At 44.2% G+C, this 25,960-nt stretch overlaps 4 protein-coding genes across 4 annotated transcripts; 2 read left to right on the top strand and 2 right to left on the bottom strand.

Moving 5' to 3' along the window:
• Window positions 1-348: 348 nt before the first annotated feature.
• On the top strand, window positions 349-3,782 carry K450DRAFT_260769 (uncharacterized protein). Its single transcript, XM_051592207.1, has 7 exons — window positions 349-523; window positions 586-722; window positions 792-941; window positions 1,007-1,186; window positions 1,249-1,341; window positions 1,427-1,744; window positions 1,812-3,782. Exons 1-7 carry the CDS (start codon window positions 439-441, stop codon window positions 3,528-3,530), a joined length of 2,682 nt encoding a protein of 893 aa, XP_051440639.1. The 5' UTR covers window positions 349-438; the 3' UTR covers window positions 3,531-3,782.
• Window position 3,783: 1 nt separating this feature from the next.
• Window positions 3,784-6,319, bottom strand: K450DRAFT_260766 (uncharacterized protein). Its single transcript, XM_051592206.1, has 7 exons — window positions 6,249-6,319; window positions 5,982-6,173; window positions 5,717-5,921; window positions 5,519-5,643; window positions 5,314-5,456; window positions 4,906-5,246; window positions 3,784-4,838 (listed from the first exon to the last, which is right to left on the bottom strand). Exons 2-7 carry the CDS (start codon window positions 6,125-6,127, stop codon window positions 3,801-3,803), a joined length of 1,998 nt encoding a protein of 665 aa, XP_051440638.1. The 5' UTR covers window positions 6,128-6,173; window positions 6,249-6,319; the 3' UTR covers window positions 3,784-3,800.
• Window positions 6,320-6,945: 626 nt separating this feature from the next.
• Window positions 6,946-24,152, bottom strand: K450DRAFT_260760 (uncharacterized protein). The gene is made up of 14 exons (XM_051592205.1): window positions 23,701-24,152; window positions 23,542-23,623; window positions 23,188-23,480; window positions 22,773-23,113; window positions 18,766-22,695; window positions 15,962-18,537; window positions 15,530-15,895; window positions 15,125-15,461; window positions 14,727-15,049; window positions 14,535-14,661; window positions 14,331-14,470; window positions 14,190-14,260; window positions 13,983-14,127; window positions 6,946-13,913 (listed from the first exon to the last, which is right to left on the bottom strand). Exons 1-14 carry the CDS (start codon window positions 24,144-24,146, stop codon window positions 7,041-7,043), a joined length of 16,050 nt encoding a protein of 5,349 aa, XP_051440637.1. The 5' UTR covers window positions 24,147-24,152; the 3' UTR covers window positions 6,946-7,040.
• A 138-nt stretch (window positions 24,153-24,290) lies between these two features.
• Window positions 24,291-24,906, top strand: K450DRAFT_260755 (uncharacterized protein). Its single transcript, XM_051592204.1, has one exon. The coding sequence runs from the start codon at window positions 24,478-24,480 to the stop codon at window positions 24,742-24,744; it is 267 nt and encodes an 88-aa protein (XP_051440636.1). The 5' UTR covers window positions 24,291-24,477; the 3' UTR covers window positions 24,745-24,906.
• Window positions 24,907-25,960: the final 1,054 nt, after the last annotated feature.

Genomic DNA, 25,960 nt, shown 5'->3' with positions numbered 1-25,960 from the left:
CGGTGGTCAAAGGGCAGAGACTGAATAAAATGAACTGAGATGTTTGGAGACAAAAGATTTCGTATGCATGTTAACGTCCAGGCCCCCCATCTGTGACGTAACACAGTTCAGACAAGATAATGGCTTTGTTCAAAGAACGTCGTCGTTATTTATTTTTCTCTTTTCCATTGCATCGAGCATTGGGTTTCACGGTTGTTAACAGCTTCATTTTGAGCATCGTTGAAGATTTCTTCTTGGATTGCCGACATCTGCTTTGAACCCACTTTTATTTTTATCTCATCTTCATCTGGCCAACGCTACGCTGGGCCTTTCCGACTTTCTCCCCTGGCGCCTTAGAATTTTTTTTTCCTTTTTGCTTATATTTCTTTCTTCCTGCCAAATCCCTGAATTTGCAGCATCTCTCTGTTCCATCTGTCATCTCAACCCAATCATTCCACCATGTCAGCTCAGGTTGGTCAACCACCTCACATGACGGCCGTTCAAAAATTGGCTGCCGTGAATGAACAAACCTGGCTCTCCATGGGTAAGTCACACGCCAGAAAAACCCGACTCCTCATTCCATTCCATCTAATGCCATGTCTCTAGGTGCTTTGGCCGAACTCATGACCGACTATGATAGAGCCAGCAACTGTTATGAACAGGCTCTCAGACATAATCCTTACTCCATACAAGCATTGTCTCAAATTGCATCGCTTTGTAGAGGTCGCGAACACTTTCAAAAGGTGAGTTTCTTCGTTTGATGTTTAGGAGGAAATGTTAATCCGACCAAGCTGATCCCTCGTTCTGTATAGGCTGTCGAATATTTTAAACGAATCTTATCGATTCAAGAGAACAATGGCGAAATTTGGGGTGCTTTGGGCCATTGTTATTTGATGATGGACCAACTGCAAGAAGCCTACCACGCTTATCAGCAAGCGTTGTATCATTTGCCTAATCCTCGGGTAAGGGATTTGATTCCACTTTTGTTTTATGACGTCTCCTGTATTGACGCTTTTTTTCAACATAGGACCCTAAACTATGGTATGGAATTGGTATCCTCTATGATCGATATGGTTCTTTAGAACATGCCGAAGAGGCATTTTCAGCTGTCATGAAAATGGAACCCAAGTTTGAGAAGGCCAATGAAATTTATTTCCGCTTGGGTATCATTTATAAGCAACAGCAAAAATATGATCTTAGTCTTCAGGTAAAAAAAAATGCCCGTTGAAACCCCACCCCCATCTCTCGTACTGATGGTTTTTGCTTCAGTGTTTCCGTTATATTCTGCACTCACCACCACGACCTTTGACCGAGATCGATATTTGGTTCCAGACTGGACATGTTTATGAACAACAAAAGGAGGTGAGGACCCCCCCCCCACCGCTGGGTTGACGTCGGGTTATAATAGCATGGATAGTAATGCATTTTTTTTTTCTTGGCCTTATAGTATCAATCCGCTAAAGACGCCTATGAACGAGTTTTGGCTGAAAATCCAGAGCACGCCAAAGTCCTGCAGCAATTAGGCTGGTTATATCATCAACAAAACGCGTCGTTCGCCAACCAAGCCATGGCCATTCAGTACTTGACTCGATCTCTTAAATCGGATGGCAACGATGCACAGTCTTGGTACCTTTTGGGACGATGCTATATGGCTGAACAAAACTACAACAAAGCTTATGAAGCTTATCAACAAGCCGTTTATCGTGACGCGCGAAATCCCACCTTTTGGTGCTCTATTGGTGTTTTGTATTATCAGATAAATCAGGTAAGGGTTCGCTCTACGAAAGAAACGAAGGAATTGACCTCTGTCTAATCGATCGCCCTTTTTACAGTACCGTGATGCGTTGGATGCCTATAGCCGTGCTATTCGTCTTAACCCATACATTAGCGAGGTGTGGTACGATTTGGGAACGTTGTATGAGTCATGCAATAATCAGGTTCAAGACGCGCTGGATGCGTACCAACGAGCTGCCGATCTTGACCCATCCAACCCTCACATTAAACAACGTCTGGAACTCTTGCGTAAATCGCAAGGATCTTCTGCCGGTGGAGCCACTGCGGCTCCTGTCCCACAAGACGTCAATAATCCCAATCAATACCAAAACGGCCAGCCTTTGAATGGCAATGCATTCTCTCAATCCCAAGGCCCACAAGGTCCCCCGGCTGGTATGGCACAATATCCTTCCATTGCCAACCAACCAAGAGGCGGAGATAATCGTGGAGGTCCTCCCATGCATGAGTTTCCTCCTCACGAATCCGCTGGCGGACCTCCAAGAGATTTACCCATGCCTGGTGGTGGTCGTCGTTCATCACCTGGTCCTTATGGTCAACATCCGTCTTCTTCACCTCGCGATGATGTTCGTATCGCTGATATCGGTGGAGGTCGTGCGCCTACGCCATCGGAACGTACTCAAATGAATCCTATTCATGACGGTCCAAACAGTAGCCGTATGCCACCCCATCCTCATTCTGCACCATCGCCTTTACCAAAACGTCCACCCCATTCCACCAAGGGTCGTGACGATATGAGATCCCCCATTCCTCCTCATCAAGGCGTATCGGTAGAAAGTAGTCGCATCACCCCACCTGGTGCATTGGCCCGTCCACCATCACGAGGTCCATCTCCACATACCAGCCACTACAGCTCACCGCGTCAACATCATGCTACTACAGCAGCACCGGATCACCACCATATGCATCATGAGCAAATGATGAACAATTCTCGAAGATCTTCCGATCCCTATGAACACGAAGGCATTTTCCATCGGGTACAACCCAAGAGCAGTCATTCTACACCCTACACTCCAGAGAACAATGGATTCCATCCTGTGGAACAACGTGGTTCACCCGCGACAGTTAAGCAAGAAGATGAAGCACGAAGTGGCGGTGGTTTCCGTCGTTCACCTGAAAACCACGCCACCCCAGTGGAAAAGAAGGTACCAGTGGATGAAAGGCCTTCTAGTCGAGAAGTCGATGAAGATTATGACGAAACGGCGGCTGATACATTGATGAGTATGGCGCAAACGGGAGGTGGTCGAAAGCGATCCTTGGATCGTCATGAGGAAGTTGCTAATGTTGATAGCGATAGCAAGCGACCTAAACCGGCTGAACCAGAAGATGAAAAGCCCGCCGCGGCTCAAGACGAAGCACAGCGAGAACCTGAAAAAACTCAGGTTGTGTCCGAAGTAGAAAAACCTTCGGTTGTTGCTGAGCAGCAGCCCGAAGCTCCTACTGCAGCGGAAGAAGCTCAACAACCAGAGGATGAAGATGAACCCGAGGATGCGTCCATGGAAGAAGCATCAGCGCCAGAGTCGGCCGTGACGGATCAACCGCCGGTGGAAGACTCCCCCCAAGAAGATCATGTTGTCGAAGCAAAACCTTCCTCACCGCCCCCCAGCGAACAACCCGATGGTGCTGAAGACGGTGAAGCGGATCCAGAGAAAGAAGAAGGCGAAACCGATGCCGCTGAACCTAGCAAAGACGATGCTGCTGAGTTGAGTGAACCTGAAGCAGGAGAAGTTACCCCATCACCTGAAGCAACTACAGCATGACCGTAACCGTGGTGTTCTTTCTTTCTTTTTCTTTCATTTTTCTTTCTACTTTTTTTTTTTTATAAAGCTTCTTCACAAAAATCTCGTAAAACAGGCACTCTCAAAACCATATACAGTTTTCTCTTCTATTTCTTTCCCCTTTCTTTGTTTCCATGTCACATCCGGGCACCTTGCTTATTCATAATAAGGATTATAACTTTTTAAGAAGGAACCAAAGAAAAATCCGAAAGCAATAAACCAAAACAAATATTTTATAATAATGCTCCCATTTTATTCATCATAAACCTTCCGTCTATCTGCGTGCCGCGCATCCAAAGGATCAACAGACACAGCACTTGTGGCTGCTGGCGATCGATTGCCTGAGCGCTTGGCCGCCGATCGAGATGCTGAGGAGGAGAATAAAGAACTACTCGAACCAAGCTTTTTGCCTGCTGGACTGGATTCCATCATCCAACTAAATTTATCCTTGTTGTTAACCCGCGTCGATGATCCTCCGTCTTTCAACGTGTCGGAGAGGAGGTCCTCAATGTTGTAGGAAACATTGGGTTTGGGAGGAAGAGGGTTGGGGGAGACATACGTGGAGCTGAGCGCCTTGAAGGGCGGCGGCTGTTTGCTGACAGGCGGCTCAGATTTAACCACAGGTTGAGCGGATGATGGCTGTTTGGGTTCGCCCTTGATTTGTTCCGTGTCCATCTGTTTGACGACTTCTTCGCTAGTAGCATCAGCCGTGTTAGATGGTGGCGCTTCTTCAACCTCGCTATGACTTGACTGATTGATATTCATTTGCGCAATCTGGTTGGCAACCGAAAGATCCAACTCTCTTTGCTTGCCAAGTAGGACGTCGCGAACGTGCTTAATCCCCACCAAAGCCATAATAACCGATGCTTCTTCCCTAATGGCCCCACTAGGCTGTTTCTGACCTTCTTGTGATTCACCTTCGCCAGCTTTCTCCTCGTCATCAATATCTGGGAATAGTTCTCGTTCAAGCACATTGACGCATTTCGCCAATAACTGACCCATTTCTGAGTTAACTTCGTGCAAATTATCAACCAAGTCATTGTATTGAGTGTTGCTAGGAAGGGGTTTGTTGACTCGGTGCGCCATGGGAGGCTTTGCAGGAGTGGGTTTAGGCGGCTGGGGAGTCGGTTGATTGGATGTTTGGTATGGGTTATATTGAGGTGCGTCGGTCAAACGATCCACAGCGTCAGGGAAGTTTGATCTTGTTGGAATGACTGGCCTGGCAGCAGCATTATTCATATCGGGGCCAGATCTTCCCAAAACATTTTCGCCGAACGTATTCATGTTTTTCTATGTCGAATACAACGTATTAGTGGCTGGAACCAGAGTTTATACACAGATGGCCATGCCTCATTACCTGAACAGCTCCCATAACCCCTACAAGAGCACGGTTGATCTCTCTAATTTGGGGATTCTGCATCATATCCTTTGTCAACTTCGAGATACCTTCCGAAGGCGGTCCACTACGACCCGCCTGGTTTGCACGCCTCTGTCGTGGATCATTTGGTCGCTCAAGACCAATGCTTTCCCTTGGAGGCTTTCCCGCCTTGACGTCGTTTTGGCGCAAAATCTGAAGGCACGCCTCCTCAGTCAAATTCTGGCGCAGGTATTTGGCTTGTTCCACGCAAGTGACAGGTTCTTTGATGGGCGGGTACCGCATGAGCAGTGTTAAGCACTCGGCGTATTCTCCATCCATCACTATCACAGAATTAATAAATGACTTTCTCATATGCTAGTCCACACAAAATCTCAAATAGCTACTTACTCTTATCTCGTATGCGAATCAAAAGTACAAGGCAAATGTATTCCACAATGTTCAATGACGGATCTTCAGCAAATATTGCGTCCCACAACTCCAACACATTTTCGATAGAGAACTCTCTGCCAAATAATAATCTTATCCAGCGACTGCAGAAAGAGGGAAGTTAGTACGTCGTCACACCCTATCCTTACTGTCTTAAGATACTTGCATGCCATATAACTGAGGTTCTATGCCCAGTGATTCCAAATGTTGATACAGCGCAGGGTCGGTACTTCTTAGCAGCTGGTGCTGAATACGACGACAGCTCTTCACTATCGGAGTGAGCTGAGCAGCCTTGAAATAGAATGTCAATTAGCAGAAGATTGGCATCAGCTGGAAAAGATTGTAGTAATGAGAGTCACTGTACCGGAACGGTCTTCTCAGTGCCTCCAAGGCCCATTGGGTCAATAAGATCTAGTTCTTTCTTCTTGGCCGGTGTTAGTCTAGTCGACACTTCGTCGTTGAATTCGTACCACTTCTTGGCACCGGACATCAGTCGGTCAAAAAGTGCATAAGAATCGTGCTCTAAGAACTTTTTATCTAGAACTTGTGCCATAAGCTTTGTACTGGAGCTAAAGTTCTGGGGGTGAGTCTACAAGCAAACGACACATTAGCATGTACAGGCGACTTACTCCGCAGGGCCAACTAATGATCCGTCGCCTATGTCAACTCCTTCTGTATTCAAAACTAGGAATATAGGAGCAAGCAATTCGTGCATGCCTTGTCGGTAGGACACATCAGCGTTCAGTTTGCAATAAATGAATAATACATCTGTCATTTGATTTTGGACAGCATCGTCTCTGAAGAATTCGACGTCTGGAAACCTATAAGCAAGATGACATCAGATCACCACATGCCCCTCAACTTTGCCCAATAGCCATAAATATGATCCAACTCACGTTCGCTCAACGTCTTGCCGAATGATTTTTCGTACTTCGGCATCAGCAAAATGTTGCTGCCAGGGATTCTATATCATGGTTAGAACCAACTACACGTTCATATGACCCTGAACGCTTGACTTACATCGTCATTTAAACCCAGTGGATTGTCGTTCGTGGCATCGGTAGGTACAATACTACCCTTTTTCGAAGCGGCAATTTGTTCTTGGGGTATATCAATCAGAGTTCGATGTAGCTCAGAGTACTTTTGTCGACTTTTTAATAAGATCTCTGGCCATTTAGATAGGTCAAGCGTAGGAATAGCTTTCAAATAAATCTAAAGGGGGGAAGTCAGCAAGCATAGGATGGGTGGGTGTTGAAAAACCAAAGAAAAACAACTCACTCTCCAGCAAACAGAACGTAGTCCGTTTTTGCACACCTTCCCCGAGATCGCCCTTTGTCGAAGTGACGCCTCGGTCAAGTTTGGATCATTGAATATGACGTCCCAGGCTTTCCTGTCGCATATCATTTCACACGCAGGAACCCATGTCAGCTTTGCACTGTCCAGTCCGAACATGGTGTAATTACAGAATGCTTTACCTCGTTTCCGACAAGTTAGTCATGCCAATATCAAAATGTCCAGGTTTACAGCAAAGAGCAATTGGCAAGCTTCACAGTTTGGCCTTCACTCACCCTTAAGGCGACTGCCAAAGCAAGCAAAATGCACTGAGCCAATCACAGACCGAGAAATAAGTGTACTGAAATATTTATGTCTATGTTGGTTATGATAATTTACAAAAAAAAGTGGTGGTTCTATGCAGTTACAAAGCTAAAGTACTGACGCAAAGCATCAGAAAGAACCTCAGGAAGAGCATTGATATCACGGAGAATCAAGAAGTATTGGAATGGGAAACTCTCTAGATAAGGAGTCATTTGTAATGACATCTTGCCGTTGACCATGGAGTACTTGACGTTGGTCGTATTCAGGATAGAATCCTTTTCAGGCTTGTTATCCACGACAATGAAGATAATCATAATTTGGTGTTCAGCAGCTTCACGAACAAGTGCCTTGAGTGCTTCATGGTCTTCACATATACCGTCAGAGATAATGAGCTGCAGCTGCCACAAATCTCCGTTACCAGAATGGTTGTTCTTTGCATTTTCAAGCAAAGCGATAGATGATTCAACTAGTTTCTTGACATAGGTCTTATCTTGACCAAAAGTAAATTGTCGCAAAACCGAAGCACCAGACTCGTCTGTGAAAGGTTGGTCGAATGGATGTAACAATTGAATTCGTTCACCAAAAGAAGTGATGGCGATATCACCCACTTCCAACTGAGACAAAGCCTTTGAAATGAGAGCAAGAGTTTCGTAGGCAAGTTGAACAGAGTGAGATTCAGACATAGACTTGGAATCATCAACAGAGATCATGACTTGATATTGTCGTTTGCTAGGTTTAGTGCGTCGAAGCCAGATTTTATCCTTCTTGAACTGACTGGCAATATAAGGAATGATCTTCTTCATATTGAGACGCTTGCCAGTACGGTAGTCACCCTTGAGTTTGGTGGCCAACGTTGGTTCCAAAATAAGACGCAATTGTTCACAAAGCCCAAGAGCAAGATCATGGGTGATGTTTTCGTACTGTTGCCAGAGTTCACGGGAAGTCTGTTCGTCACGACCTTGATCTCTCCATTGCGACACCTTGTTCTCTAACTCTTCTCGCAATTGTTCGATATCTTGTTCATCCAATGGTTCATGCGCGACCACGGATCCATCGGTAGTCAAAATATCGCTTTCGTCTGGAATCTTGGAATCTTGAGGGTTTCTCTTATTGAGAATAGCTCCCTTGGCGTTATCAGTCTTGTCTTTGTCGATAGGATAGTGGTCCAGTTGCTCGATAGGTGCTTCCTCGTCCATATCATCCATATCCATTTCACCAGCGACTTGATCTTCACTTTCAGGAACAGTCTCATCCATAGCACCAAGGTCCATTTGCTTGAGTTGGTCTTGAGCCGCTGATCCCATTGTTTGCATATCATGAGCATCTTCGTCATTCTTGATATATTCAAAGGCATGGTTATCTTGCACTTCGATGTCATCTGATTCTTCTGGTTTCTTTTCGTCAGATTCTCCTTCTTCCTCATCGTCTTCAGCATCTATAACATCAGCCAAGCGGCGTTTCCAGTTTTCAAGAGCATCGCCAAGGCTACGTTGAGGGTTGGGTTTGCTAGGATCAGAATCCTTATCTTCTTCAGCCTTAGGCTCATTGCTGGATTCATCTACATTGCTAGCTTCGTCCTTTCCGTGTTCAGACTTTCCTTGCTTGTCTTTGCTCTTGCTTTGAGGTTGTTCCTTGCTTGCTGACTCTTCTGCTTCTTCGTCTTCGCCTTCTTGCTGTCCGGCAGCACTTGAGCTTGCTTTACCACTACTTCCTTGTATACCAAACTGATTATCGGCGATTGTATCAGCGTCAGGTGCTTCGTGGTCCGGTCCAGTTTGGCCCGTCTCTTCTTCTTCATCTTCTTCAATCTTGCCAGCGCCTTCGGCTTCCTCTTGATGGTCGCCTGCGTTCTCGCCTTCTTTTTCTCGCTCATTCTCTTCGTCGTCTTCCGCCTCCTTCTCATTTTCTTCATCCTTCATTTGAGCAGTTCCATCCGCTTGTTCTTCAGGCATGTCTTCGCCTTCGACTTCTGGTTCTGCTTCGTTCAACTTGTCCTTGAACGCTTCTCCTTCTTCATCCATCATCTCTTCTTCTTCTCCTTTATGATCATCATCAAGGTCCATGGCGTCGTTGAAATCTTCACCCTTGTCTTCACCGTCTTGTTCGTCACCTTCGTCACCGTCCATCATGAGATCGTCCGGTAGATCCAAGGTTTCAGCTTCAGGGATTTCAGCGTTCATTTGTTCACCAGGCTTGTTATCTTGACCTTCATCCTGGCCTTCATCTTGACCTTCTTCGCCTTCTTCGTCAATTTCAGGTTCTTTACCATCTCCTTCGTCCTTGTCGTCGTCTTTGTCATCTTGCTGTTTCTCTGATTTTTGATCTTTACCATCAGCTGAATCAGGCTCTTCCTTGGCAACGATATCAGAGTCTTGCTGTTCACCATTGGACTTGTCTTCATCAACGGTTTTGTCGCTTTCATTCAATCCTTCAGCACTGTCATCTCCCCACATCTTGTCATCAACAGCATCGGGATCGAGATCATCAACATCTCCAACTTGATCGTCCATTTCTTCTTCGTCATCCTCTTCAGCATCATCGTCGTCTTTCTTCTCATCGTCGTCGTCTTCTTCAATGTCTTCAAGGTCGCCTTCGAAATCGTTCTCCATTTCAAGTCCGTTCTTCTCCTCCTTGGTGTCTTTCTTTTCATCCTTGGCAGGTTCAACTTCATTTTGAAGTCCAAGTACTTGTTCTTCATCTTCAATTTGGTCGCTGACATCCTTGTTGCCTTGTCCTTCACCAACACCAGTACCTTGGACATTGTCATCCATACCATCGCCTTCTTCGTCATCAGCCATGCCTTCAGGCAAGCAGAAGCCCTTCTTCATGATAAGAGTGAATGAGTTGATAAGGACATAGGTAAGTTTGGCCATTGCCTTGTGATGCAACAATACTTCGCAGAGTGTTCGCTGGACGATCAACATGTGTTGTTGCACGAAAGGATACAACTGCTGGAGTAGAATGGAAGCAGAGCTGAGGTCTGATGCTTCGGATTGGTTATACAATGACAACGTCTTCAAAAGTTCCATAAGTCGCTTTCCGAGAACGTCCAAGTGCAGAGCATTCAATCGGTTGATTTGAGCAGCATGTTGGTCACGAATATGGTTTTCAGGCATACCGTACTCCAGATCATCTTCAGCATATTCACTCTTGGATGCGAGATTTCGCATATCTTGAATGGAAGTCAGGATGGCATCGATGGCACCATGGACTTGATCTTGAACAGAAGATAAGTCAACTGCAGCGTCCGTAGAAACAACAGTGAACTGATTCTTGGAGGCTTCTTCCAAATGTTGAACAATAGGAAGAAGTACTTGGTATACACTTGGGGTATCCTGTGAAATCTCAATAAAACGATTTTGCAGAGACTTGAAATAGGTGTCCACATCTTGAATCTTAGCTTGAACATCAGATGACATCAAGATGGTGTCAACAGAATGAGTGCTTCGAGGATACAAGTAGACTCGCTTGTAGATTTCATTGATGTCCTTATGAACGGTTCTGGCTTCTTGCAATAATTGACCTAGTTCAATCTGAACAATGGTATTGCCGGAGCCATAGGTGGATTGGAGAGACAACAGTTCAATCGTTTGGCTAATGACATCCACTAGCTTGTCAGCACCCATCTTCTTGACCGTCAATCTTTCTGAATTTTCCAGTACTTCCAAAGGATAATGCTGAGAGCATGCGGCGGCAAGTTGAACAGTGATACCTTCTACCAGGGACATGGATAACTCAGCTCTAGATAGGGCTGCGCGCTCTTGTCTAATGAATGCAAACATATGCTCTGTGGCGCTGACACTGCGTTCGACCTCGGTCAAAGAGATATCGGTGTGTACATTAACCTTGCTGACGCTGCGCAAATGGCTAATACGAGCAACACTGCTGAAGTAATAGGTATTAGCCTTGTCCCAAAGTTTGATCAAGTCTGGAGCAGCCCAGCTAACGTAGGAGAGGCTGGAGTCCAACAAATCTCTGTCTTGCAACGCCATTGAGAGTTGAGCCTTTCTTTGACGGAAGACCAAAGTGTTGTCTTGATTTTGTTCCGCCAAAACAGGAACACGAATTTTCAAACCAAGTCTTCTCAACTGCTTCAAAAAGTCACCAAGGGACTTCTTCTTAAACACCTTTTGCAGCTTGACCTGGGACTTATTCTCATCAGTCAATTCAGCGGGAGTTTCCTTCTGGAAGGTCTTGATCTGCTGAATGACTTCGGTCAAAAATGATTCAAGAGGAAGATTGGCAAGCAGAGGGTCCACAGGCAGGATATCAGACTTGAAAAAGGTTTGAAGTCTGTTGAAGGTACGATCCATGTTCTTGAAGCGATCCTTGGCTGGTGATTGTTCGATAAGCCCAGCAGTAGGGAACTTAGATTTCACGAGCCAGCTATCAGAAGCAGAAGCAAGTTGGTTGACAAAAGCGAGGTTGACATCGCCATACTTCTTCTCATCGCCATACTGATACATGGCAATTTCTTCGTTGTATACTCCAATGACATCCAAAGTAGAACGCATTAGAACATCCTTGTATTTACGAATACACTTGTGGAGTTGCTTATGAGTCTTTTGAGCACTCTGGCGAAGAGCATAGATGTTGACGTCCTTCCAACTTGCGATCTTGACAAAGTCCTTCAATTCCTTTTCAATGGGTTTGCGTAATCTGTCAAGCATAGCTTGAACAGACACTGAGAACTGAGAGTAGTAGTCATACACATTGGAAAGAAGAGATGAAAGAGCTGCATAGTTGGCACCAGATCCACCTGCGGCGTCTGTGAAGTGAGATTCCACACTCAAGTGCTTTCTGAAGCTATCGACCATATTAAGACGAGTTTTGAACTCGCCAATAGGCGAAGATTGTAAGAAGTGGTCCATTACACTCAGCAAATTCTTGGTGTTTTCTTTGTCTTCTTCAGTGGAGCCGGTTTGAATGGACGTGCTGATGACAGTGTCATATAAGTGGAACCACCATTTATAAGAACCATCTTGACTATATTGCTCTTGTGCAGCAAGTAGTTTTGGCCAGCAGTTCAATTCAAGTTGACGCCAACGAACAATAAGTGAGATGATAGCATCACGATGTTCTTTGATAGACACATCCCTGCTGGCATATGCCTCCCAGTCTTCTGATTTTTGAAGCAGAAGCTCAATACCAGTGAGAAGTTTGGCAATTGGGGACACAATGGGGAAACCAACCAAGCGATCTATAATGACCACAAGTTGTTGCAGAACAGCATGGTCAGGCCATTGATCCAGAAGTTCCAAAATGCGAATCTTCATAGCATTGAGGAGTGGATAGATGCGCTTCGATTCAGCAATGTTCTCGCTCTTGTAAAAGTCATAAATAGAGCCAGAACCAACGCTCGTAGTTGCTTCGCTAGTAGTCTCAAGTCTCTCCAAAGTATATTGAACATTGACCAGGTGACCAGCGCGACCAGACGTGTCAAGTTTGTAATTGCTAGGTGCTGTGGCCAAGGCGGATAGAAGGCCGGCCATCTTGTATGAGCGACTGCGGATATCCTTGACCGGAAGCGAGTTATCTGATTGATAATCTGCATAAGAATACATGTCGAACAACTTGAGATGGAGTTTGCCAATGAGATAAACGTCGTCATCATCCAAAACATTGCCTTCTTCAACTTCTGGCTCCGCTTGGTTCTTCGTATTTTCGTTCATATCGTCGTCGATAAGATCGTCGAATTCTTCTGAGAAATCAGCAAACATGCGTTTCAAATCTGCTTCATCGATCTCTTCATCCGTAACACCATCGTGCTTACGGACTCTGGTCTTGTACAACTGCTCTTCTTCTTGAGCCAGCTTCTTTGCATGCTCTTCAGATGCCTTCCACACTCTTGAGATCTCGCTGTATATGTTATCAATAGCAGCAACATCATGTGCTTGAAGATGACCATGGTTTCCAATGTCCATTACGAGTCGTTGGAGAACAACAATGAGATAACGGAGATAGAATGCCCATTTCCTGTCAATGGATTTACGACTGAAAATGATGTGCTTGACAACAGCAACCTTCTGAGGCTCTGCGAGCATGTGCCAGTCCAAGTCTTCATTTCCAACGTTGATCGCGGGATATCTTGCTAAAGCGGAGACGATCTTTTCAAGGACAGCATTTTCGGCATCCTCGCTATCACTTCTGCTGTTGACCATCAAGCGAACACCGTACTTGAGTTCATGAACGGCGTCAAGCAAAGGTTGCAACAAGTCGCGGTACATAGGGTACTTTGAAATGGCTCTGTCAATAAATTGCAAGGTATTGTCTTGAAGCAATAGTTCACGATGCAATAGAGTCTCTCCTTCTTGTTGAGCAGTCAAATCTCTCATCAATGCAGAGGCGTGGTTCATGATCATGTTCTCTTTGAGATGATGCAGATCGACAAAAATACTACCAAGCTGAGATTGAGCAGGTCGAAGTGAGAAGGTAACTAGCGATGAGTCAAGTGTATTGTCGATACGATTCATTTGATCAATTTGCTTCTCAATAGTAGCGTTGGTGGAGCTACCCGTGAAGCATTGTTCGATCTCACGACGCACGGCGATGCTGGTCTCCAAATTCTCTCTCATCTGTTGTAAAAGCTGAACCTTCATGCGTGGTTTTGCAGTTGGATCCAATGGGTAATTGGGTATATAAGAGAGGAGGAAAGCAACAGCAAGCTGGGCTCGACTTTTGCCAATACTTTGCAAAAACTTGGCGTCATCCTTCGACTGAAGACCATCGCAACATTCCAAAATACTCTTGAGTGCTTGCACAAAAAGCTCAGGGAGCTCCAGGCTTGATGTTTCATCAATCAAGTTTGTAACGTCGTCTCTGACTTGAGAGATGACAGCATCGGCGAGCGTATTGGTACTGTTTTTGGCGGCTAATTCAGATAAAGTGGTATCCAAAGAGCGGAAAATGGAGATGCACTTGTTTGCAACGGTTGCATCCATTTTGCGACTGAGAGCTTCGAACATCTGAAAGACGTTAAAGTTAGTAAGATAATGAAAGAGAATGACAATTTGTTTGGTCCAAGGATGACTTACTTGATGTGCGTTTTGAACGACCAAATTGAGTTCTAGAATGAAGCGGTCACCAGTGTCATATTTCGAAACGAGATGAGATCTCAGGCGTTTTAATTGATCCAAGGCGTTCTCAAATCCATCTACAGGCATCTGATTGACAGAAACACTAAGAGAAGAAGCATGTCAGTGAAAGCCACCATGCCTATAATGACGGTAATGGTTACTTACGAGATGTTCAAGCAAGTCAAAGTTTCAACCGCCTGATACAGTGCGCTTGAGCCTGAAGTTACATGTGGAATCTGTATCATAAAGTTAGATATGTGATGAAAAGAAGGACTTGATGACTGAAAGGGAAATCCCAATACCAACCTTTGCGCCCGTCTCATTGTTTGTAAGATTGAAGACGCCTTCATTCAAGTAACTGTTTCTCCATAATCTGCTGTGCCAGTTAGATGATATGTCACGCAGCAAAGTAGCAATGTATGGACGAGTTTTCTCGGTATTGGCATCTATTATTTGATGTATATTTAGTCTACAACCTTGGTGATTTCAAATAGTAGGATAGTAACAAACCTTCAATACCCTCCAAAAGCCAAATAAGTCGTTGATAAGGAACTAAATGCATAGCATCTCTTGAAGAGTTCTTCATATCAAAGTCTTTGATGATGGTAGCCTTTTCTCGAATTTCCTCGAGCTTTGACTGTATAGTAAAAACCGATGAGTGGCAATTTCACGCAAGACAATACAATATAAACAGTTGCTCACCTTATCCAATGTTGAATCGGCGAGGGCATGCATGATCTGGGAAATCAATTCCATTTCCTTCAAGACACTGGAGTGATCGAAGATGGGAAGCAAGGCAAGCGACCAAATGGATGGTGCCGAGACTCTTGCTTCCACAGCCAGATGCTTTCTTAGATCTTCTAGCTGAGATTTGACGAGCTCTGGGACTGAAGAAAGTGATCGGGCGAGTTGCATGGCGTGCTTGCTTTTGTCCTCATCAACGACATAGAGCGTCGCTGCGCCTTCAATGAGATTGCTCTTCAACTCGTTGCTGGTATGGAATGCGATATTACTAGGATCACATTCTTTTATGTGGTATTAAAATGTACCTATTAGCAAAAGAGCATGGCAATTTTCCATCATACTAGTGAATGACTTACCACTCCTGTCGCTCGAAAAGTATGAAATGGCAGTCGACAGCTCGTATATGCTCCTTTCCACATCAAACACTCGTTCGGCTGACAAAGTTGTAGGGCGGAAATAGTTCCAAAGTAGCTTCATTGACTTGCCAGTGTTAAGATCAAAATGAGCAACCATGGCTTGCAGTTGATCGAGAAGTGTCTCCACCTTTGCTTCTGTGATCTTATTCAAAGACAATGTTGTCTTTTTGAACATCTTGAGTAAGATGATCAAGTCACCAAGGTTAAGCTCTGTACTATGCAGCGATGACACTAGGTTTTGTCGATCATCCAAAAGTGATGTAAAGAGATCGAAGGTCTAAAGTAGTAAACAGATTAGCATTGACATTATAACGCTCATGAGTGACTAATGTCAATCTATTTTACCTCTTGCGGTGCACTCAAGTAGCCAGCTTCGTTGATCCAATTCAAAACAGTTTGTTTGGTTGTCTCCAATGTAGTGTACAGAGATTGGATGACAGGATGCGAAAGTTGGTTCTCGTTTAGACGACCTTGCACAAAGCAGTATGATTGCTGCAACACTGTCAAGCTACCAATCTTGAGCTTTTCGGCACTGCGTCGTAATTCATTATCAGCATACTCCATGGCGACAAGTCGAGCCAAGAGCTGTTGTGCTTTGGCATTGTTTTTGATTTGATTCCAAATGACCTCCAGTTCTTCTTTTGCTTCATGGTTGTCAATAATGGCATGAAGGGATTCTGAGAACTGTGGGTTTTGGCTCAGATCCATAGGCTACGATGAAAAGAAGATGGTTTAGAAAGATGTCAAGTTGTGCGTTATCGAATAGCAAGCACTTACCAAAGCATTCAAAAAGTCAGCTGGTATATTGAGTATAATCGACAAGCGTGCATGTAGATCGAACATTGCTTGTGATAATGGGTGAGACATAATGGTGGTAATTGCCTGAGACACCTTAGCACTTGCGGCAGTAGCTGCTCGTTCAGGATTCTGAGTTGCTACATGTCGCAACCATTGAAGACGAAGTTGATAGTCTTGGAAAGATGTGGTTTCAATAAAATATTGTGCAGCAGTCTCAAGAGATCGCTCAATCAGAGTAGGCTCGTCTGAATAACGAGTGTTATCGATCAAAATGGCGAACAAGACGGCCCCTTGAAGAGAGACTGTAGCAAATGCAGAATTATCCTTCAAGAATGAGCCGCTAATAAGATGAGGACATGCAGTAGGAGCTATCAGGTTTTTGATATCTCCAGCATCAGCGGGTATAGCTTCCAATAAGGTAAGCAAAGTACCTAAAGTCTCATCCGACGCAATGTCCAAGAGTGGATACACCTGCGACAAAGATTCACGAGCGGCGATAGCGAAGTTCTGACCACGTTGCAATCGTTCGTACAAAAATTCACATAGCATCAATAAGTCGCGAGAGTTAAGATCCTTTGCAAACTTGTTCTTGTCAATGACATGCTGATGGAAGTCACGAAGTAGTAAAGGCAACTTGGAGCCGCGAACACCAAGGGCATTGGCAAGCTTCTTCACCGACTGCTCACTGGATATCCAGCTAGAATCAACCAGTGCAATTTCCACGCCACGGTTACGCATTGCTCTTGAGAGTTCACCATTGCGAGGATCGACAGTCATAAACATGCGGAAGTTTGGATGTGGCTTGATGACCTTTACTTCTCCATTGACCAAACCTCGTTCATTGACCATAAGCACGCCGTCGTTTTCGAAAAGTGGATTCAGTCGATCAAGGACAGATGGGTTACAAAGATTGGCATTGTCAATCAAAAGCCAAAGACCCTTTTCCAGTGCATTTATCAAGACACCGTCAATCCATTCGAAACGACCAGAAACAGATGATGCTTCAAGAGCTTGAAGCTCTTCAATACTGACACGGATGGAGTTGACTGCTTCAATGATATCGGCATCATTGTTACTGCAAGCAATGACCTGCTCAAGTATGCGCTCTATGAGAACATAGTCGAATTTCTCAGAGTTTGATTCAGCTGCACTGGTCGATATATCGTTCATCCTGTGCTGATGTTCAAAGGTGTAGAAAGCGTCGTTGAGGTGTCGAACTTGAGAGATGGTATGCATGCGTTTGTTAACATCATCTACATTCACTGTGAGCGAATGCAATAAAGATTTGGTAACGGAGATAGTCAGCTTTTGCAATCTCGTGCGAGCAACTTGTCTGTGGCGAGCAAGATCGACTTGCTCGAAACCACCGAGTAACTCCATGGTATCAACACCACCGTTCATGGCGAACTCCTCTAATACATTGCCGGTGAGGTTACTCAACAATCGAATCAAAGTAGTTTTTCCAGACGAAGAAGGTCCGTTGATGATAGCCATCCAGTTCATTTCAACGCATTTCATCAAAGTCTCCATAGGAGCAAGTGATGATTGCAGCAAATGTTGCTCTTGTTCGAGTGAGTTAACGCCGGTCGTAACAGCCCTTCGAGTAAGCAATGAATGGCCAATTTGTACATGAGACGGGCTGATATGGTAATATGGGTGCGTGGTACGCTTGTACTTGGTCTTGAAAGTCTTTTCGTACAAACGAATTGCATGCATGCGATCATCCTCCGTGCGCAATCGTTGGAGATAGATAGCTTCCAAGTACTGTGCCGGATCAGGAACGTGCCCAAGGCTTAGGTTATCAGTCTTTTGCATAAGCTCGAGCCAGCGGAAGACATCACGCAAGTTGAATTCCCACGGGCTACCTCTTCGTCCGAACGAACAATGAATCATTGTCTCATTATACATGAGAGTGTTGAATTGAATCATCTTCTCCATGATGCTTTGATCAACAGTTGGGAAAAGATGAGAGCAAATGAAAAGAAGATCACTTGCATCAAGCTGTTCAACATAGACTTGGGTGAATCTGTTGACAAATGATTTGGGTAGACCCTTTCTGCCACCACCTTGCTGAAGTGGATTTTGAGCACCAAAAACTCTGAATTGAGCGGCACAGAAGAACTCTCGATCCAATTCTGGAATATACACGGCACCACGGTGATCCAAGCAAGAGTTGAGACCTTCCAAAACAGATTGAGAAGCGAGATTCAATTCATCGAGCAGGACCCAGTCTCCAGATTTCATAGCCTGTAGGAAAGGAGCATCTCTCCAAGCGAATTCTCCACTATTTCCACCTTCTACTGGAAGATCTGAGCCAAAGAGGTCCATCAAATCTGTTTGTTCAGAAAGATTGATACGAACAAGCTTATGGCCGGATGCCGCTGCTAAGGCTGATACCAAACTAGTCTTTCCAACACCTGGACTACCCTCAAGTAAGATGGGTTTGCGGACTTGCATAGCTCTAATAACACGCATTGCGTTATCTGAGGTAGTTGGTGCAAGCAAGGTAAACTTGATCTTCTCGTTTCCATGAGTTCCACGAGGTATTTGGAATGGTCCTATGGCCATTTTCTCATCAGTGAGAACCACGGCGTTTGACTTTTCACCAATGATATCTCGTTCTGATAGCAGCTTGTTGCCTTTGATGTCAGCCATATGGCGCAAGCACTTGAGTCTAAAGTCACGTAGAGTGTTTCCAGAGAGGAGAGACCCAGATGAGGCATGAGAACCAAGACCATCCAAAAGCACCAAACAACCACCATGGACAAAGGATGTATTAGCATCCAAACCTTGACTCACAGAGGAGTTCATAAAGTTGACCCAAGATAAAATGTCACGCAGACTGACGACCAATCGTGTTTGCCCTAAAGTATTAGAGTACCAATCGATGAATTCCAATATCTTGATTCCGTATCCAGCGAGTGAGTCATGCTGAAGCTGTTCGTCGATGATTTGAACCAAGTCTTGCTTATCAGAAACAGCAGGAACCCATATTTCAGTGAAACGATTGCGAAGAGCTGGTGAGAGTTCCTTTTTACCATAGTCACCGCCAGGGTTCATAGTTGCGAAGAATTGGAAACCATCCTTAGCATACAACTCTTCAACATTCTTTCCACCCTTTTCAGCTAACACCAACAAGCGGTGAGGTTCAAGAACAGAGTTCAAACGCTCAAGAACACTATCATCAGCAAGTGAGATTTCGTCTAGGAGGAAGAAGTCGCCATCCTTCAAAGTTTGCACGAGAGGGCCATCATGCCATTCAAACAATGTGCGAGCTTTCTTGCACTTTTGCTGTAGATCACGAACTTGATCATCGTCGGTTGAGAGACCCATAGTATTGAATTCTTCCATGAGGTCTGCCATACTGGACTCCATGTTCAAGTCTGTGCGATCGCCCATAAACTGAAGTAGCTCTGATTTGAGTTCGTATTCCGAAGAATTCTTATTTCGTACAGGCCGTTGTCCACCTAGTAGATCCGCAGTTTCGGTGTTTTGATGACAATTGACGATGGACAGATTTGTGTTCATGGTTTCTGCGAGCATCTGGCAAACAGTGGTTTTACCACATCCGGTTTCACCAACCAGAAGTACAGGTTCATTGAAACGGATGCAACGTGCAACCAGACTAAAGAGTCGACGCATTGCCTTGGTCCAGACCAGCTTGTTTCCAGCTCCAGTCTTCTGTTTGAGAATCTGATCATAGATAGCAAACTCCTCTAGTTCTTCACAATCATAAAGCTTGGCTTCATCAATTGTGACCTTCATGACCTTCTCCAAGACCTCTTTCACGACGAGCTTTTCTTCTGGCTTTCGGCATCGCTCTGCAAGTAGCATATATCCATGTTCTGCCAGCTCTTGATAGCCTACAGCATCGCGGCCAGCCCATCTGAACAAATCACGGAGTGTGATAAAACCATGCTTTTGCTCAAAAATGCGCGTACTCTGTCTTCGTTCCATAAGGGCTTTATAAACTTGAACAAGCTTCTTGCAGTATGAAGGAGCCATGCTACAACGCTTGGATAAGATAGTTTCCAATTCAGCCTCGGGTATATCATCAAAATACAATTCAAGGAAACGATTGCGGAAAGCTCTTGACAATGCTTTACGACCACCGTACAATCCAGCAGGGTTTTGAGTGGCAAAGAGCATGAACTGCGGGTGAGGCTTTACGATCTCTTGCGTCTCGGGAATCAAAAGTTCACGATTATCATCAAGCAGACGGTTAAGTGCTTCGAGGACATCAGAAGGAGCCAAGTTAAGTTCATCCAAGACGATCCAGTAACCCTTTCGCAAAGCTTCGACTAAAACACCTTCTTGGAAAACCAGCTTGCCATCGGCGTTTGATATGTATGTTCCAAGGTACTCTTGTAGATCAGTGTTTTCGTGGTTGTTGATACGGACAAATCGATGTCCTGTTCGCTTCGCGACATATTCTACCATGCTCGTCTTACCGCTGGAGGTAGGTCCTTGGATCAAGACAGGAAATTTACCGGACATCACCACTCTTGCAAGGTTGTAGAGGTTACTCTCAACCGAAGGTGTGAGAATAAAGTTGGTAGGCTCCTCTTCGCCTTGTGCTCCCTTCTCAAGCCAGAAATAACCAAATTGAACAAAATCGCCATTGGGTTGCTTTGGTATCTGGGTGATCAAATGAGAGGGATCTTTAATGCCACGAAGCAGAGTCTTGAATATCAAATCGTGCAAAATCGCTGTGCTCTCCTTATCCAAGGAAGTCATGAATGTCATGCAGAAACCTTCGTATAATGATCGTCGCAATCCATAGGACGAAGTTATCTGATTGATGTAAGTGAGAGCACGAGCAAGGGTTCGCATACTGAAATGGGGACGCTGGTTAGCACCATCCACCAATTTGTGATCAGCTGCCAGCTTCTTAGCTTGCAGATAAAAGTCTGCTACATCTTCGCAAGCTCGCTCGTCACCAGCAATGACATTGCTGAGATATTGTCGAACAATCTGAAGCAAATCTTCTCTACGAGAATCCGGAGGGTGGACATAGAATTCAGTGAATCGATTGCGAAGACCCGGTGGAAGATCCCTTTTGCCAACATCAGTAGCAGGGTTCATGCAGGCAAACACTCGGAAATTGGGATGACGCTTAATGGGCTCGGCATCACCTTTCTCGGTAAGTAGCAAAGATCCGGAGGCATCTTGTAAAAGACCAGACAGACACTCCAAAGTTTCTGTTGTTGCTAAATTGATTTCATCAAGTAAGATCCAATCACCTCGACGAACGGCTTTGACAAGCGATCCTTCCAAAAAGCTAAACACAAACTTGTTTTCCATCTGGGATTGTTGAACCTCAAACTCTGACAAACGAAGTGTAAATTGCTTCCAAGCGTTTCGCAACTGTGGACTGGAAGCCTTCTTCTTTTTCTGAGCATCTTCCTTTTGATCTTGCTCAGCTTCGAAACGAGCATCTGCCATTTTGACAGCTTGTCGTAACATGGCAGCAAAGTTGGGCCACTTCTTGTGAATATAGGTCTTGCGTACCATATCCAAAAATTTGGCGTTCTTCTTGACTGAAAATGTCCTTTCAAAAAGCTTGTCGAACTCTTCCTTGAGAGGAATGGCAATGATTTTACCATCAACTGGCTTAAAGCCACCCAAAAGATCGGAACTATCGGATTGTTGAGACAAATTGACTACTACAAGATTTTGATCCATCATGTCGGCCAAGTGCTGAACAACTGTCGTCTTGCCTGTACCGGTTTCACCAACCAACAATATAGGCTCATTCAGGTGAACACAAACAGCAATACGTTCCAGAAGTCGAAGGGCGTGGGAAGTAGTTGCAAATGGTCGCTTTTGCTCTCGCTTCACCAGACTGCCCTGTTCTTTTGCTTTTGATGATTTGTCAAAGTTGACACGTCCGATGCTAATGGTTGATTCGGTAATCGTCAGAGCGGGCTTATATTGGGCGATGTACAAGTTGACCATTTCTCGTGAGAGTTGGAGCACTTCGCCAATTTTTTCCAGAACGACAACCCAGTTCTCGTAGTTAGAAATCATACCGCAGAAACAATCAATAGCTTCGCTGAACAAATCCTGACGAACGGCCTCATCAATACCTAGTTCAGGTAAAAGCTGAGAGCCACTTTCTTTCGATTTAGCCCCAATGAGAACATTAATGCGATAGCACCATTTCATCAAGTCGCGCGTTGAAATAAATCGACCCATGGTGGAGGATGAAATAGATGAAAAGTTTGGATCTTGGTATATGTCGACGATGGTCTGGAAGACCTGCATGATATCTTTGGAAATAGAAGACAAGTTGTGGAATTTCTTGCGAATAACAAGGTCAAGCTCGGATTTCGTCAATGGTTCAACATGAACCTTTGTCCATAAGCTAGCGCCAATGCTACTGTCAGCTCCACCAGTTCTTCGAACTACTCTTCCGCCTTTCGAAGGCAACATTGATCTAGTTGCAAACAATTGAAATCCTTCCTTCGCCTTTAACTTCTCTCCACGTGAAGGAATGAATAGATGTCTTGTCTCTAGTAGCGGTAGGAGCATGGAGATGACTTCAGATGGGGCGAGGTCGATATCTTCAATAAGCACCCAACGTCCTTCTCGCACTGCGGTGGTGAGAACTCCTGGTTGCCATTTGAATGAGCCAGGTGTAGATGTCGCAACGTATGTTCCAAGCAACACTTTGGAATCCGTTTGATCTCCCAAATGGATTTTGACCAATTCTGAAAATAATAATAATAATAATCAAAGGTTAGCACAAAAATACCTCCCATCAGCACAAAAGTACATCCATCTTTACCTTGAAGTCGGCCCACTTTTCTTGCTACTTCTTCAACTAGTGCAGTTTTACCAGCACCAGTCAAACCTTCCAACAGTACCGGTGCACCAATGGATAGAGCCAGGCCAATTGTATGCAAATTCTTTGCGGTCGTACCGGTCAACACTAGAGGATCCACTTTCTTCGCCTCATTAAGTTGGCCATTGACAGGAGATTGAGGCTTGGGCAAAATGACTCCACACAAATCAATGGTAAGTGTCGATAAATCGCTTTCTTGAAGGTAGCTATTATCATCTTGCGCAGAATAACTGTTCTCTAGCATGCTTATTTGTGCCTTGGCGAGGCGCTCTTGTTCCAAAATACTATGATGAAAATCTTTGTGAATAAACTGCCTATATTCCCATTTGATTACCAAACCTGAGTTGACAATACTTACGTAAAAGTTCTTAGATCAACCTTTTGACCTTCAACTTCTACGAAAAACTCTTCAACGGGTGCATCTCCGCAGTCTGTTAAAGCACGCAAAGCTTGTGCCGTCATCTGATCCGTGATGCCATAAACTTTTGATAAACATAAAACCGTGAGGTATCGTACAGTACTTGATGATGATGAAAGTAGTGCAAATAGGGGACTCCAGCTCCATAGTGGTGAAAAGGTTGATGTGGAATAGCTGAGTAATCTGTACGTAGTCAACAATAAATCTACCAATGCCTTGTTTGAAGCAAGTTCCTATCATTAAAAAAGTTAGTTGGATGCACTCAGACAAGCCGGCGTGTTTTTGCTCACTTACGTTCTCTAATGTCTTCTGGGAGTCTATGTAATGAAGGCGTTCAAACAATGATGGTGATTGTGCGAAAAATGTAACTGCGAGACTGCAAACATTGAAATTGGTTAATGCGACAGTCCAAGAGCAATACTACGCTATAGGTAAAAAAAAAAAAAACTATACCTCTTGGTCTGCGGTGCAATTGGCAATATTAAACTAAATGCCTTTGCTGTTGATTCTATTCTATATACAATGTGAATGCTGTCGTTCGACACCAAAAAGTCCAGGAACCGTGGGGTTAGCCAGCGTGCGACTAAGTCCACAGACAAAGGTCTAAACGTTCGAATGATGAACATGGTAAGATCTTGACGAAGCATGAGTCGAGAGACGCAATCTAATAAGTGGGATTTGTTGGCATTTTCCGGATCGACAACGAATGCTCGAAGTATAGACATGTCGTCCGGAGAGTCAGATAACCGTTCCAAAACGATTATCAACGCTTCAACGGCCACCTTTAGATCCATGGTAAGGGGTGAAAACAGAGAGACCTTCTGCTCGGCTGCAACGGCTTCAGTCATTACTATATCACTATCCATGACGCTTAAGCTTACAGGTGTGCAAGCGACCATGACTTTGAGAACACGCAGCTTCTGTAAAAAAAAAAGCTGTTCAGTAAAATTTGTGACTGTTAATGTGACAACTTTTGGAAATTGCTCTGCTCTGAGTTTTAAAAATTGTAGGTTGCTTCATCGCTTCAATCCTGCCAGGGCTCGTTTTGACCGACAGTAATTGGATTCATTCCTCGACATGCTGTTCAATGTCTACCAACAATATCGAACTCTTTCTCTAAGTTTTATTATATGGAAAAATGACAATTCCTAAGCAAGGAATTGCTGAGCTACTAGTCAAAAATAGCTAGAATTGGTCACAGCTCCAGCATACGCAGGGTTTGACAGCAGAATGTTTGTAATTTCCAAAAAGAACGGAGGATGCCGTGCTGTATTCAGGCTAAAAGCCCTAAACATCTTCGTTTGTTGCCCTCGCTTCAAATTGGAAAATACAGCTGATCAAGCTAATAAATATGGAGAACATTCGCAACCGCTTCGCAGGACAAGGATACTGCAACGCAACCATAGGACACTTGGTCAAGACAGTAGAAGCGCTAACTGGTTTAAAATTGCCATATCGACGAGCAAGTTAACAATTATGCAACGAGCCACCCGATAGTCGTACCTTTAATGAACCAGATGATCACATATTACTTTCTACTTTTATGTTCCACTGTTTTCAAAGACCTTGATAATTCTCGTTAAGTCTTTTATGGCTCTTACTTCTCCAAGTATTCGGACATTGCTCCTAATTAAAAGTCTAAGGCAAACAAATATTCACTGATTCTCCGTTCGCCGTGTCATCTCAGGGGGCAACGCCAATGATGCCTTGTCATATACCTACATACCACAAACATCCTGTATAAGACATAAAGCATATCGTAATTGATATTTTCACATAAACAAGAAGTGAAATGGATTTCATAAGAGCGGAAAGTGTATGCTATGTTTCCCATCTTTCTTGGATGGCTCTGAATTATACGCATATCCATGCAGCGAATTTCAAATCGAAATCTTTCGTGCGATGCATCCAGCAAGTAGCAGCTCTCCCGCATTGAACGGACTTTAACAACTTCGGCTGGATTAGACGAGATCTGGCTTCTAAATATACTGATGGCACTTGAAGGACCACTGAAAGAGTGCTTAACTCTCTGGAGAAATGGCCACCCGGATTACATGTTCCTTCTTCGCTAGTTCTATTATCAAGAACAGGTTTTTTTTAAAGAAATTTACATCCTCGCTGAAAAATGATGCATGCTGTGTAGATGCTATGATGGACAAACACTTTGATCCCCTTTTGGTTGCAGCCCCAAAAGAACATGTTTCCTGGTAGGAATGATGATCTACAACGACGGACGAGACTTCCTTGCCATATGCATCTGCAATTCCACCTCTACCATTGTCTTGAAAGAAATTCATTCTTCAAAAGAAATAGATATGAAGAAACAGACAATTTCGTAAAGCTGGTCACAATACCTTCAGTTATTTGACCAAGCAAACATCCCTTTTTCTAAACACTCGAATACATTAAATAAAGATATTTAATCAATGCTTCTCATTGACCTGAGTGCAGGTTTTAATGTAAGCGATATCGTCTGTTGAAATCACAGCTTTGAAATTGTAAAATAGTCTCTTCCGTATGTATCAGTATCGCACCCAAACTGTAGTCGGTACTTCTGTTGTAGCTTGAAAAAAACCTGTATGCTTGAAATTTTCGTGCCTTTCATTGGCTGGTCCTGTAAACTGGTTTGCCTTGACGACAAGAGGTTCGGGTCTGAACTTTAAAAATACCAATTCTCCCCCGGATTATTTTCATCAAGTCTTTCATAAAGAGA

Source organism: Umbelopsis ramanniana (genome assembly GCF_025399195.1).
Source record: "Umbelopsis ramanniana AG unplaced genomic scaffold K450scaffold_83, whole genome shotgun sequence".
Lineage (NCBI taxonomy): Eukaryota > Fungi > Mucoromycota > Umbelopsidomycetes > Umbelopsidales > Umbelopsidaceae > Umbelopsis > Umbelopsis ramanniana.
This window is presented reverse-complemented; position numbering and strand designations above follow the sequence as displayed.